Source organism: Sinocyclocheilus anshuiensis, unplaced genomic scaffold (genome assembly GCF_001515605.1).
Source record: "Sinocyclocheilus anshuiensis isolate Anshui unplaced genomic scaffold, SAMN03320099.WGS_v1.1 scaffold745, whole genome shotgun sequence".
In the NCBI taxonomy this organism is placed as follows: domain Eukaryota; kingdom Metazoa; phylum Chordata; class Actinopteri; order Cypriniformes; family Cyprinidae; genus Sinocyclocheilus; species Sinocyclocheilus anshuiensis.
The window spans coordinates 480,003-491,537 of NW_015540128.1; the positions used below are offsets into that span (position 1 = coordinate 480,003).

An 11,535-nucleotide genomic window follows, 5' to 3' on the forward strand; every position below is an offset into this window, starting at 1 on the left:
AAACATCACATTTTCAATTTGGGTTGAACTATCCCTTTAAAGAGCTTTTAGCCGGCTTTGTTCACAAAGCTCTTGAAATGAGTTCAAACCTTTATCGTCGCTGTACTGGAACCTTTCCAGAGCGATGTTTACAGCGATTTTGACCTCTTCATCGATCCTGATGTCTTTGAGTCCTCTGGCTCTCAGAGAAGCCGTCTGTTTAGACGGGTTTGTGTGGGATTTCTGCGCTCCGCGTGACATTTCTCCCTGCATGCAAGAATAGAAAGCCAAAATAATGGGTTATTGTGTCAGTAACTGCGCATTAGAGCTACATTTTCCATATCTTACTTTTATTATTAACACAATTTAGTATGAAGTGACGGCTGGCTTCACAATATAGCTGATAACTTCAATGATTCATATACAAGTACTGTATTTTACTTGATTAGTTGTATTATACATGAATTATTAAGTTACTTACCCAAGTAACATTTAGAACAAGCAAACAGAAGATATAAATATGAAACCACACAAAATTTAATGATGTTTCATGTAATGCGTGTTAGCTTCTAAAGGTAAACTGATGTATTTAACGCTAAAATGCTATCATTACCGCACTGACACCTGCTCAAATAGCATAAAGAACAAGAAAAGGTAGTGTTTTACCTCAGATGTTCCTTAATATTGTGTTTTTAGCAATCGAGTTCATTCATTGAGCTTCACGAGTAGCATTAGCATCATCACACTGCTTATTTAGAGAGCGGTAATAATAATAAAACCAAATCCTCTTACGCGTTTGGAGTATCTGAGGAGAACAGACCGCGTGAAAGCAGACTGCTATAAGGAATCCGGAGAGTTTGATTAGGTTTCTGTCGGTCTGATGCGATTGGGTTCGTGTTTCTATCGGTACGTTAGAGAATCGAAACTGACGCGGCGCTCCGGCTGCGCATGCGCAACAGCGCAGATCTGCAGCTCACGCCACTGACGTCAGCGGCGTGCGTCATACTGCGCTTATCGATAAAAATGGCAATAAAGGTTTATTATGGAAGGCCATTTGGACCTTCCCAAACAAATACCTATTGGTAAACAAAGTCAAGGAAGTAACCTTTAAAATTTTACATAGATACTACCCAGTAAATAATTTCCTTGTTAAATTTAAAAATGATATTGATTTGAATTGTTCTTTTTGTAATATGATTACTTGAAACTTTGTTTCATTTATTTTGGCATTGCTCTCATGCCATTTTTTTTTTTTAAAGATTTGACTAGTTTTATAATTGTTAACATTGACCCCACATTTTCTTTGTGCTTAGAACATGTTTTATTTGGTTTTACTAATATCCCCTCAAATAAAAGGAAAAGGCTGCTACATTATACATTTAATTTTAGTTTTTGCTAAATTTCATATTCATTAGTGTATGTACAGTAAAACCAGTCCTTTATTATTTTCAAATTTATGTTAAGAATTTTTTATTTATTTACATAACAAGAAAGCAATTAAGACTGTCAAGTCAAGTCACCTTTATTTATATAACGCTTTTAACAATACAGATTGTGTCAAAGCAGCTGAACATCATTAATTAGGAAAATAGTGTGTCAATAATGCAAAAGGACAATAGCAAATAACCAATTTTCAGCTAAAGGCAGTTCATCATTGAATTCAGTGATGTCATCATCCAGTTCAGTTCAGTTTAAATAGTATCTGTGCAATCAAGTCAACGATATCGCTGGATATTAAGTGTCCCCAACTAAGCAAGCCAGAGGAACCAAACCTCCATCGGTGACAGAATGGAGAAAAAACCTTGGGAGAGACCAGGCTCAGTCGGGGGCCAGTTCTCCTCTGACCAGACGAAACCAGCAGTTCAATTCCAGGCTGCAGCAAGGTCACATTGTGCAGAGGACTCATCTGGTTCCTGTGGTCTTGTCCCGGTGGTAATGACAATGATGAATTAATAATAGTCAGAAGAGGATCTATGACTTCTGGAAGCACCTCTTTTAGGAGCTTAGATGGAATAGGGTCTAACATACATGTTGTTGGTTTAGATGATTTAACAAGTTTATACAAATCTTCCTCTCCTATAGTAGAGAATGAGTGGAATTGTTCCTCAGGCGATCTATAGCACACTATCTGATGCGATATTATAGCTGACAGCTGCATGGTTACAATTTTATCTCTAATAGTATCGATCTTGGAAGTAAAGTAGTTCATAAAGTCATTACTGCTGTGCTGTTGGGAAATGTCAATGCCTGTTGATGCTTTATTTTTCATTAATTTAGCCACTGCATTGAATAAATACCTGGAGTTATGCTTGTTTTCTTCTGAAAGAGACGAAAAGTAATCAGATCTAGCAGTTTTTAATGCTTTTCTGTAGGATAGGGTACTTTCCTGCCAAGCAATACGAAATACCTCTAGTTTTGTTTTCCTCCAGCTGCGCTCCATTTTCCGGGCTGCTCTCTTTAGGGTGCGAGTGTGCTCATTATACCACGGTGTCAGACTGTTTTCCTTAATCTTCCTTAAGCGTAAAGGAGCAACTGTATCTAAAATGCTAGAAAAGAGAGAGTCCATTATGTGAAAAGGGAGACTGTCTCCATTTGTAAGTACTTTAATATATGTACATAATGTTTAGCCCACCCCCCTGGCTGTATGTGTATTTTGTATACATATTATTATTATTTTTGTTTGTGTTTTATTTTTTCATGTGTATTATTGTAGTCCTAACTGTACTTTGACTGTGTTTTTTGAAGTTCAATAAAAATAAAAATAAAAAATTGATCAATTGCAATATTTTAGTTCTTATACATTTAAAGATCATTTTACTATAAAAAATATATGAATGATAATACAATTAAATAACACATAGAGACGGCCAGGAAGTAACACAAGGTCATTATGCCATAGATGTGTATTATTCGTTTAATAGACAGTAGCTACAATATGAGATATTTCAACCAAATTGATATCAAATATGGGTAAAGAATCAAGGAGTTTGTACTTTTATTAAATGTGTTATATATAATAAATCACATTTTAATTTATAATTATGTTAAGGGTTACACTTTGACATAATTTGTAATCTCATGTTTTATATCCCTAGATACAGAGCTGGGTAGATTACTTACAAAGTGTAATCCGTTACTGATTTCAAATTACATGACAAAAATTGTAGTTAGTAACATAATCCATTACATTAAACATTTTAGGTTAAAGATTACTTTTAATGTAACTCGTTTATCACATTGATTTAAATAGGATAATATTGTACCACACTGATATTAAAATGCAAAGAAAATATATTCCGTTTGATGTTATTAACAACATAAAGTGAATTAAGCATTACATTATGTCAAGGTTTCCCAAACTGGAGTTTGTGAAGGAACTTTAGTGGGTTTGCGAGTTTAATGCAACGCTAATAATTAATTAAGTCATAAAAATAAGAAGAATAATTAGGGATAACAATTAAGAATAATTTATTGCTATTGTGTGAATATATGTAATCAAGTAATCAATAAAAAAGTAACTGATTACAAGTATTTTAAAATGTAATTTAATCTAATTACAAGTACTTAATTTTCAGGATCTGATTACGTAATCCAGATTACATGTAATCAGTTACTACCCTGCTCTGCCTATATATCCACTACACAGTTACACCAATAGGTGGTGACAAGTGACTGCATTATAAGCCAGTTTGAATCATTCATTCAACCGATTCGTTCTTAATGAACGAGTCATTAACTAATTCGCTCAACCGATTCGTTCACAGAGTCATACAGGAAAGAATCACCACTGGTTGTGGTTTTGACTGGAACAGAGGAAAAACAAAGTGTCAGGTAATAGTATCTCATATTGTTTATTAATCAGTTATACAAAAGCTATATCACGTTTGGAAGCCTGCTGCTTTTCCAAATATGAGCAGTCATGCTCGTGTAAGAATGCTTCAATATTTGACTGACAATTTAAGTATGCTTTATTTTTAAAGTATTATATTTAATACATTATGTCAGCATTAAAAATGTCACACTCAAAATATCTCTCATTACATGAGCATTTAGCATTCAATTTCATCCATGACTTTTGATGAAGTCAAATTTTCTAATGCAACAAGTTCATGAAAAGGAAATCAATAGCCTATATGGCAGAAAGCGACATCTGTTTGTTTTCTTTATTTTGTAAAGCACAGTGTTTTGTTGTTATTGTGACTGTACACAAATAAAAATAGACCCTTTATAGTTTCATAATGATGTCTCACTCGTTTCTGCTGTCACAAGGAACAAATTCAGCCTGTTCATTATCAAAATAAAATAAGCCAACCAAACATATATAAAATTAGGCTACACTACTCAATTTAAATAGTCCGAAGTAGGCCTACTATCCATTGCATTCACCCACCAAACATTGCACATGTGAAGAAGAATGATTAATAATGTTTTTATTAAATAATGGCTAAGTTAAGACTTGTTCAAAACAATCACTTTAGCAACTATTTTCTGCTTATTTTGAATTTTTTTCAATAAATAAAATGTTAATATAAAAAATATATTTTAAAATACAGAAACAAAATCATTTTAATAAGTAAAGATTCTGAAAGCATTGATGGAGATCCAATAATAATTGAATGTATATGTACAGTATAACAACAAATGATATTTTATTATATGATATGATTAATATCATGTTTTTAAATATGATGGTTTCATTCTAAACATGGTGATTATCTCTAATATGGACACCCAACATAATATATGATATTTACCATCTGAATCTAACCATGTCATGTCAACAAATGGAAAAGTCAGCCGTCTGTTAATTATCATGTTAATTACTGTGCGCCTTTAGCCCCAACAGCAGGGGCGCTTTTTACCCCAAATACCATACTTTTACATATTCTTTCGTTATTTAAAAACTGTTGCTTTAATTATCTTAAACAAAACTGAAAATTGTTAAGAAGACCTTTGTCTCAAAATATATGCATTGATTTGTTTAATATATATCTTTTTTAAAATATGCATTGATTTAATTTTATATAAAATATAATATACAAGCACACCTGCTGAAACTAATGAAGCCCTTGATCAGCTGCATCAGGTGTGCTTAAGACAACACCTGTTTTGCAGATTTGTGTTGTTGTGAGAGATTCTATTCAGGGGATTGAAAGTGTGTGTATAGCAACACAAACCTGTAGTTCAATGTGATTTTCATTGATTCAGTAATGATTGACAAGGACATACATGCATTTTTGCATTTCGTTTTATTTTATATATTTTTGTTGATATTACAGTAATTACCACTGTGCATATTCTGTCTCCAAATGATGAGAGAGTGAGAGATAGCAGCACCTATCTCTTTATGTCATATTTGTATTATGGAAGAAGTGGACAATCACCCATGGTTTTATGACCCTTTAATTGCAGAACTGTGATTTATTTTGATTTTTCCACATTCCACATATTATGTTACATTGTCACTTTGAGCTAAATTTTCATATATTTCTGCATGCTTTTGTAAGCACAAAGACGTAACAACAATAATGAATTCATAATTCCAGCAAACATTTCAGGCAGGAAAAAGAAACATTTCAAACTAGCATGTCTTCTTTCTCCATCTCAATTTTGACTCTGACATAGGTAATTTTATCCTGATATTGTTCAGACGCTGGCCTGAATTCATCCAAAACTTTGTCATACTCTTCTAGGGCTTTCTTAAGTTGATCACGCTCGATTTTCCCAATGATGTCCTTCACAATCATGTCGATCCCCAAGAACACCACTGCCAACCTAACACAGGCCAATTTCCCTGCTCCAATTACAGCATACATTTTTGTTATGTTTGCCAGAGTAACTACATTATCAATTAAATAACCAACGAAAACAGTAGATTCCACAGTTGCAATACCACAAACCGCTTCCAAAGCTTTTGAAATTGCTTTAAAGTCTGCAGAAGACAGAGACAGTTTTCTCAGTTTCTCGTACATGGTGGGTTCCAGCTTCTCCTTCAGCTCCCTGTCAATCCTCTCTACCACTACCATTATATTACACATGCATCCCATTATCAGAGTACAGTTCTCCCGAAGAGTAGCGTTCTCGTTAAGGGAGATATGTTCGAAGGAGCAACTCAAGTACTTGTTCATAGCATCATTCAGTTGGTTGGTGGCTCTGAAGTTGTTCTTCATCAGATCTCGAAGCTCTTGCCCTTTGCGGATGAGCTGCTCCCTTCTCTTAGGGTTGTCAGGGTAGAAGATGTCACTCAACATTTTTCTTTATATTAGGATCCTTAAGAAGAGAAACAATCTTTAAGGAAACTAGAATTAAACAGACATTAATGCAAGTGAGCAGTAAGTAAAAGGTACTGTCTGTAAGAATTATTAGTGACGCAGGTGGCCATTAAGTGTTAGCTGTTCCTTTAGAGATGGTCCCTAAACACTGAGCAGAACTCACGTTTATGAATTTCCCAAACACGTAATAAGTGCTGCCAATCACAGCACACAGGGCCAGCTAACCAATCACAGCCGATTTTATATTTTGGAAGGCAGGTCTTTATCAAAACAGGAACTAAACGGGCTTTTGAATCGCATGAGGGAAAGGGGAGCTGTATTAATGTAAAAAATGTGAAAAATAATGCATTTTTTGAACAATCAAACATGAAAACACATTCTAGTATACTTCAAAAACAAGGGCATAATACGACCCCTTTAATGCCACTTTCCAATGTGCAGGGTTGCTTTCATTGCTGTTAATGAGAAACTGTTGGCTTCAATATGCAGATGCTATAGGCATGGGAATTTTATCATCTTGATGAAATTATATATTGGGGAAACTTTTTGCCATATTTATTTATATTAAATGAATCAGCAATAACTATTGAATCAAATCAGAAGTCCAAACAAAACACTTTTACCTTATTGATGAAGTAGCTATGAAGCATATGAATTTGTGTAATAATATCGGCCTTTCTAACTTTGATATGATACCATAAAATACGTTGATATTCAAGACCATTTTTGATACCACGAGGAAAACCTGCCATATCAAATTGTAGGCGTACTCAGTAACGGACTGGAATTTATAAATATATATTTTATGGTCTAACTGTAAGGAAACATGTAAATGCTTAAATTAAGGCATTTTCGTACAATTCGGAAAAATTGGACAACATTTGAAGGAGGAGTAGCGAAAAAATGAAAAACTGTACTTTTCAAAATAGCCGCTACTGTAATGGGCGCAGACTTAATGTAAGGTGTTCAATGCGATCAGCATGAGGAGAGTAATCAGGTATACTACATTTCATTTTTCTAGAATTAGGGTTCAAGAGTTATTACCATTTCAATGTTGAATTTTTGAACTGGTGGTGGTGCTATAGAGTTGGTCTTAGAGACCCCAAAGTTGGTCAGATCACTATTCATGGCCATCACCACAAGTGTGCCAAATTTCATCATTTTCCTATGTTCCCTTCATAGGGCTGCCATAGACTCCCATTGGACGAGAAGAAGAAGTGTCAGTAATAGGGGCTTGGCCCCTAATAATACTTAAGGTGAGACACTGCAGGTGAAGAGGGTAAAAAAAAAAACAACAACTAATAGTTATCACCTTACTTAACCATATTTAACCTTACTTATAAAAATGTTGTATTACAAGTTTTCTAAAATGTTAGGTTTAGATATGCAGATGAATCATTATTTAATGAAATATGTGCTAATTTGCATACATTTCTAGTACAAAAATCCAAACACTGGATGATGTCAGTTTCAAAATTTTTGTTAAATTTTTTTGACATATTAGAATCAAACGTTTTTACATTTGGGTATCTCGTTTTAATTCAGAAAATGCTTAGCACGGACATAAACACTATATTTTCACAATTTTGGTGGGATTAAAATGCTGTATATAATCAAGCAAATTAAATATGAACAAATCCCTCCGTAAAAACCTTCAAGATATACACAGGGATAAAACAAAGTTTGGTGAATGTAAGTGCTACTGAAGTGGAGATTTATGGCTCAGTGTAGGAGAAAAAACTCATTTTGAGAAAACGGCCTTTAAAAATATGTATTGTAATTGAAATCTATTGAAAAATGTAAAACGCCAGGAGCGTGCCGAACGGTCGTCAAGAGTTGAAGAATGTTCAACTTTGAGTAAAACACAGCATTCATTACTGTCACTTTTTACCCAGCTGTCCAATCAGAGTGGAGGAGAGGCGGGACAAATACAGCACTGACCAATCACCATATCCTGTATAATCTGGGCAAAAAACACTGCGCTGCCGAAGTGCTCTTAAAGACTCACATACAGGTGTTTTAAGCAGAGAGCCTGCCGTTTTCAGCTGGCTAAAAATGCTTTGGTGGACATGTGACCTAATTAGCTAATTTCAAGAGAACCTTAGACTTGTGTTACATCTTGTGAAAAGGGGCATAATAGGTCATCTTTAAGTACAAGTAAAATTACAGGCTTTAAAATATACTCCTTAAAGTACAAATCCATGAACAAACTACTTAATTACAGTAATGTGAGTAGTAGTAATTCTTTACTTCCACTGCTGGTTTTAAACACTGAAAATGATCCCACTCAAAAGATATACATTTTAGCATGACACAATCGGTCACGAGAAACAATGCCATTTCCCAATCGAAAGCTCTATTCGGATGGTAATTGTTTCTCAGGGGCACGTAAGGTATTTACAGGGGCTAGCCGGTGATTTTTTTGCCATCTGAATCCAGAATTTCTCAGAATTCTCTGACTACTCTCATAACAATCCCTGGCCGAATTATAATTGCCATCCAAATACACATCTCTGAGTTTACAACAAGAGATCAATAAAAAATGTACTGTTTAAAAGATTTTTATCATATGAGTGTTGAGCTTCACTGTAATTTTCACGCATTTTAGAGATACATTTATTATAGAATTATTGGAAAGTGTTTATAAGAAAACTGTTTCAACACCGCTTCACCACGGAAGCTGAACAAAAAGGAGAAAAGGGCCATTACTCTGGCAGAAACAGGTGTGCAATTCCATTTTAAAATATGTATATGATTGTATGCATCAAAAACATCAACAGCAGCTTTAGGCTTACACCATATTAATAAGAGGCTGCGTTAACTACATCTATCTTCCTGTTTTTAACCAGGACATAGAAAATAATTTAATAGGAAACTATTACTACATTAAATATGAATTTATTCTCATTATTTTAAGCATGTGCCATTTTATTCACAGCAAACAATCATGCAACCGAGCACATGAGTAGTGAATGCTTGAGTTTTATCACTGAGGTGCCATGCAAATGTATTGTTACATATTTCCACATGAGAAACATTTACCGTCTGAATAGGGCTAAAGCTGACGTGATTAAATTACCGTGCCCATAGTGTCTGCGTATTAACCCCAAATTTTTGGGAGTGAGAATGTGTAGAAATGATAAGGACTTTAAAAAACTCACAGCCTGGTGCTGAAGACTCCTTTGTGGTCTCTCCTTTCTTGTTACCTTAAAATGAAAGCGAAAGAGGCCAATTCTGTTATAAAACAAGTTAGTTTACCGATTACAGTTTCTTTCTCTAGCAGTGGAAATATTGAACAAATATTGTAAGTTACAGTACTAACCCAAAGTTTTTCAATCAAAGACTTCTGGCTCGGAGGCATAACCCCAAATTTTTGGGAGTGAGAATGTGTAGAAATTATAAGGACTTTAAAAAACTCACAGCCTGGTGCTGAAGACTCCTTTGTGGTCTCTTCTTTCTCGTTACCTTAAAATGAAAGCGAAAGAGGCCAATTCTGTTATAAAACAAGTTAGTTTACCGATTACAGTTTCTTTCTCTAGCAGTGGAAATATTGAACAAATATTGTAAGTTACAGTACTAACCCAAAGTTTTTCAATCAAAGACTTCTGGCTCGGAGGCACTCTTCAGGTCGTGAGTCAGCATCTAATGTAACTCTTGTTATCCCGGATATTTAAAGATAAATTGGTGACCTCCCCAGTGAGGCAATCCAGACTGGAAACGCCCCTCTGAAAAGACAAGCTCCTGTCCTCTCGTCTGTGTCACGTCTCACCCACAGCAACAATCTTCCTGCTTTCCTTCATTGTTCAATAGGTTGTGATTCATTATGTGATTTAAAAGTGAAATGCTAACTGCTAGATCATTTGATCTTACTAAGGTAACTTACTGGGCATTTAAATACAGATGATCAGGATTTATAACCATAAGGGAAGGTGCAAGGCAGTTGTCAAGAGCAGTGTTGGTTGCTAAATGTAGCTTTTTTTTTCTTTTCTTTTTCAAAAAGCTCCAGGCAAGAAATGTAGCTATTAAAAAAAAAAATATTTACCATAAAAAAGGCACATATTTTCATCTAAATTACACAAAACGGGGAAACCATTGAACAGCCAGCCAGCCAAGCAGTAGAAAAAATGAAGTTGCTACTTGCACTTGTACACTAATAATTGTTTATTTATGATACAGCATGTTATTAGCTTGTCACTTAGGTACACTGTTAGAAAGAATATGTGAAAAATGGAAAAGGTACTGGTAATTTTCTGCCAATACATTATCTGTTAAGTAGTAACCCTAAAACCCCAAATTTAACGTGTAATTTAAAACACCTGTGAAAAATCAATACAGATTGCTTAATATTAACACAGTGCACTGTGCCTTATTTTTACAGACTTTTATTAGAGAGTAGGAGATGAACTCCCAGTACACTGCTTAAAACTATTTTCAGAATGTGTAGTTTTACTAATTAATAATAAACAATAAACAAAAAATGAAATGTAATTAAAATATCTGATCATAAAGATGTTCTTTATATTCTTTTACAAATAAAAAATAAAATGTTATGGACAAATCTAAATATATTTTGAATCATATTTCTCACAGAGATTTGAGTAATCTCATTGTGTATTCTTAGCAATAATGCAGTTTTGTGTCATGGTTACGCAATGCATTTAGTATTTAGCAACTTCATCTAAGAATTAGCTGGAAAAGCTGGTCAAGAGCTGATTCCACAGGGGAGTTTTGCTTTTTTAAGATGAGACATGACACATGAGGAAGTATGAAGAATGACAGTTAGTGATCTATACACACATTCACACGTATCCTTATCTGGTACCGGAGCATCAGAGCCCGCTCTGCAAGACTGCTCAACAGCTTTTTCCGCCAGGCTGTGAGCCCCCGCTGAAATCTCATCCACAACCCTACCTGCAGAAACACAATCGTTTCTTTCTAAATGCACCAGACATGTTCTTATAAACATTCCATGTTACAAGAACTTAATAAGGACTAAATAAATGTTTACTTGTGAATGCACCACTATCATATTGCACTATTTGCTTCTTAATCTTAAATACCTCTTTTGCACAATATCATCCACAGTTATGTAAAGTACTTGTATAGTCTGTCTTAGGTTATGTGTATGTATAGTCAACTATTTATAGTATATGTATAGTTAGACTACTGCTTCAGAAAGTTAGCTATGTAGGTCTAAAAATTGTTCTTACATCTAGTGTTGTATGTTTATATTTATGTTTATTTATGTAGCACCTTGGTCCTGCGAGACACGACATTTCGTTCC

The 11,535-nt window shown here is 34.4% G+C and overlaps 2 protein-coding genes across 4 annotated transcripts in view; both read right to left on the reverse strand.

Annotated features, from left to right (window-relative positions):
- The window catches only part of ythdc2 (YTH domain containing 2), a 48,608-nt gene extending 47,647 nt beyond the window's left edge, over positions 1-961 (reverse strand). The window contains 2 exon segments of the mRNA XM_016484486.1: positions 90-246; positions 772-961. Coding sequence (XP_016339972.1) covers positions 90-240 — 151 coding nt within the window. The 5' untranslated portion in view covers positions 241-246; positions 772-961.
- Positions 962-5,271: 4,310 nt separating this feature from the next.
- On the reverse strand, positions 5,272-9,910 carry LOC107687268 (single-pass membrane and coiled-coil domain-containing protein 3-like). 3 transcript variants are annotated; one of them, XM_016484528.1, is made up of 3 exons: positions 9,833-9,910; positions 9,672-9,716; positions 5,272-6,249 (listed from the first exon to the last, which is right to left on the reverse strand). In XM_016484528.1, the coding sequence occupies exon 3, from the start codon at positions 6,228-6,230 to the stop codon at positions 5,556-5,558; it is 675 nt and encodes a 224-aa protein (XP_016340014.1). In that variant the 5' UTR covers positions 6,231-6,249; positions 9,672-9,716; positions 9,833-9,910; the 3' UTR covers positions 5,272-5,555. The 3 variants fall into 3 exon arrangements, with proteins under 3 accessions (XP_016340014.1, XP_016340012.1, XP_016340015.1); XM_016484526.1 differs by lacking the exon at positions 9,672-9,716 and adding an exon at positions 9,413-9,457 and having other exon boundaries at positions 9,833-9,907; XM_016484529.1 differs by lacking the exons at positions 9,672-9,716; positions 9,833-9,910 and adding exons at positions 9,413-9,457; positions 9,574-9,611.
- Positions 9,911-11,535: the final 1,625 nt, after the last annotated feature.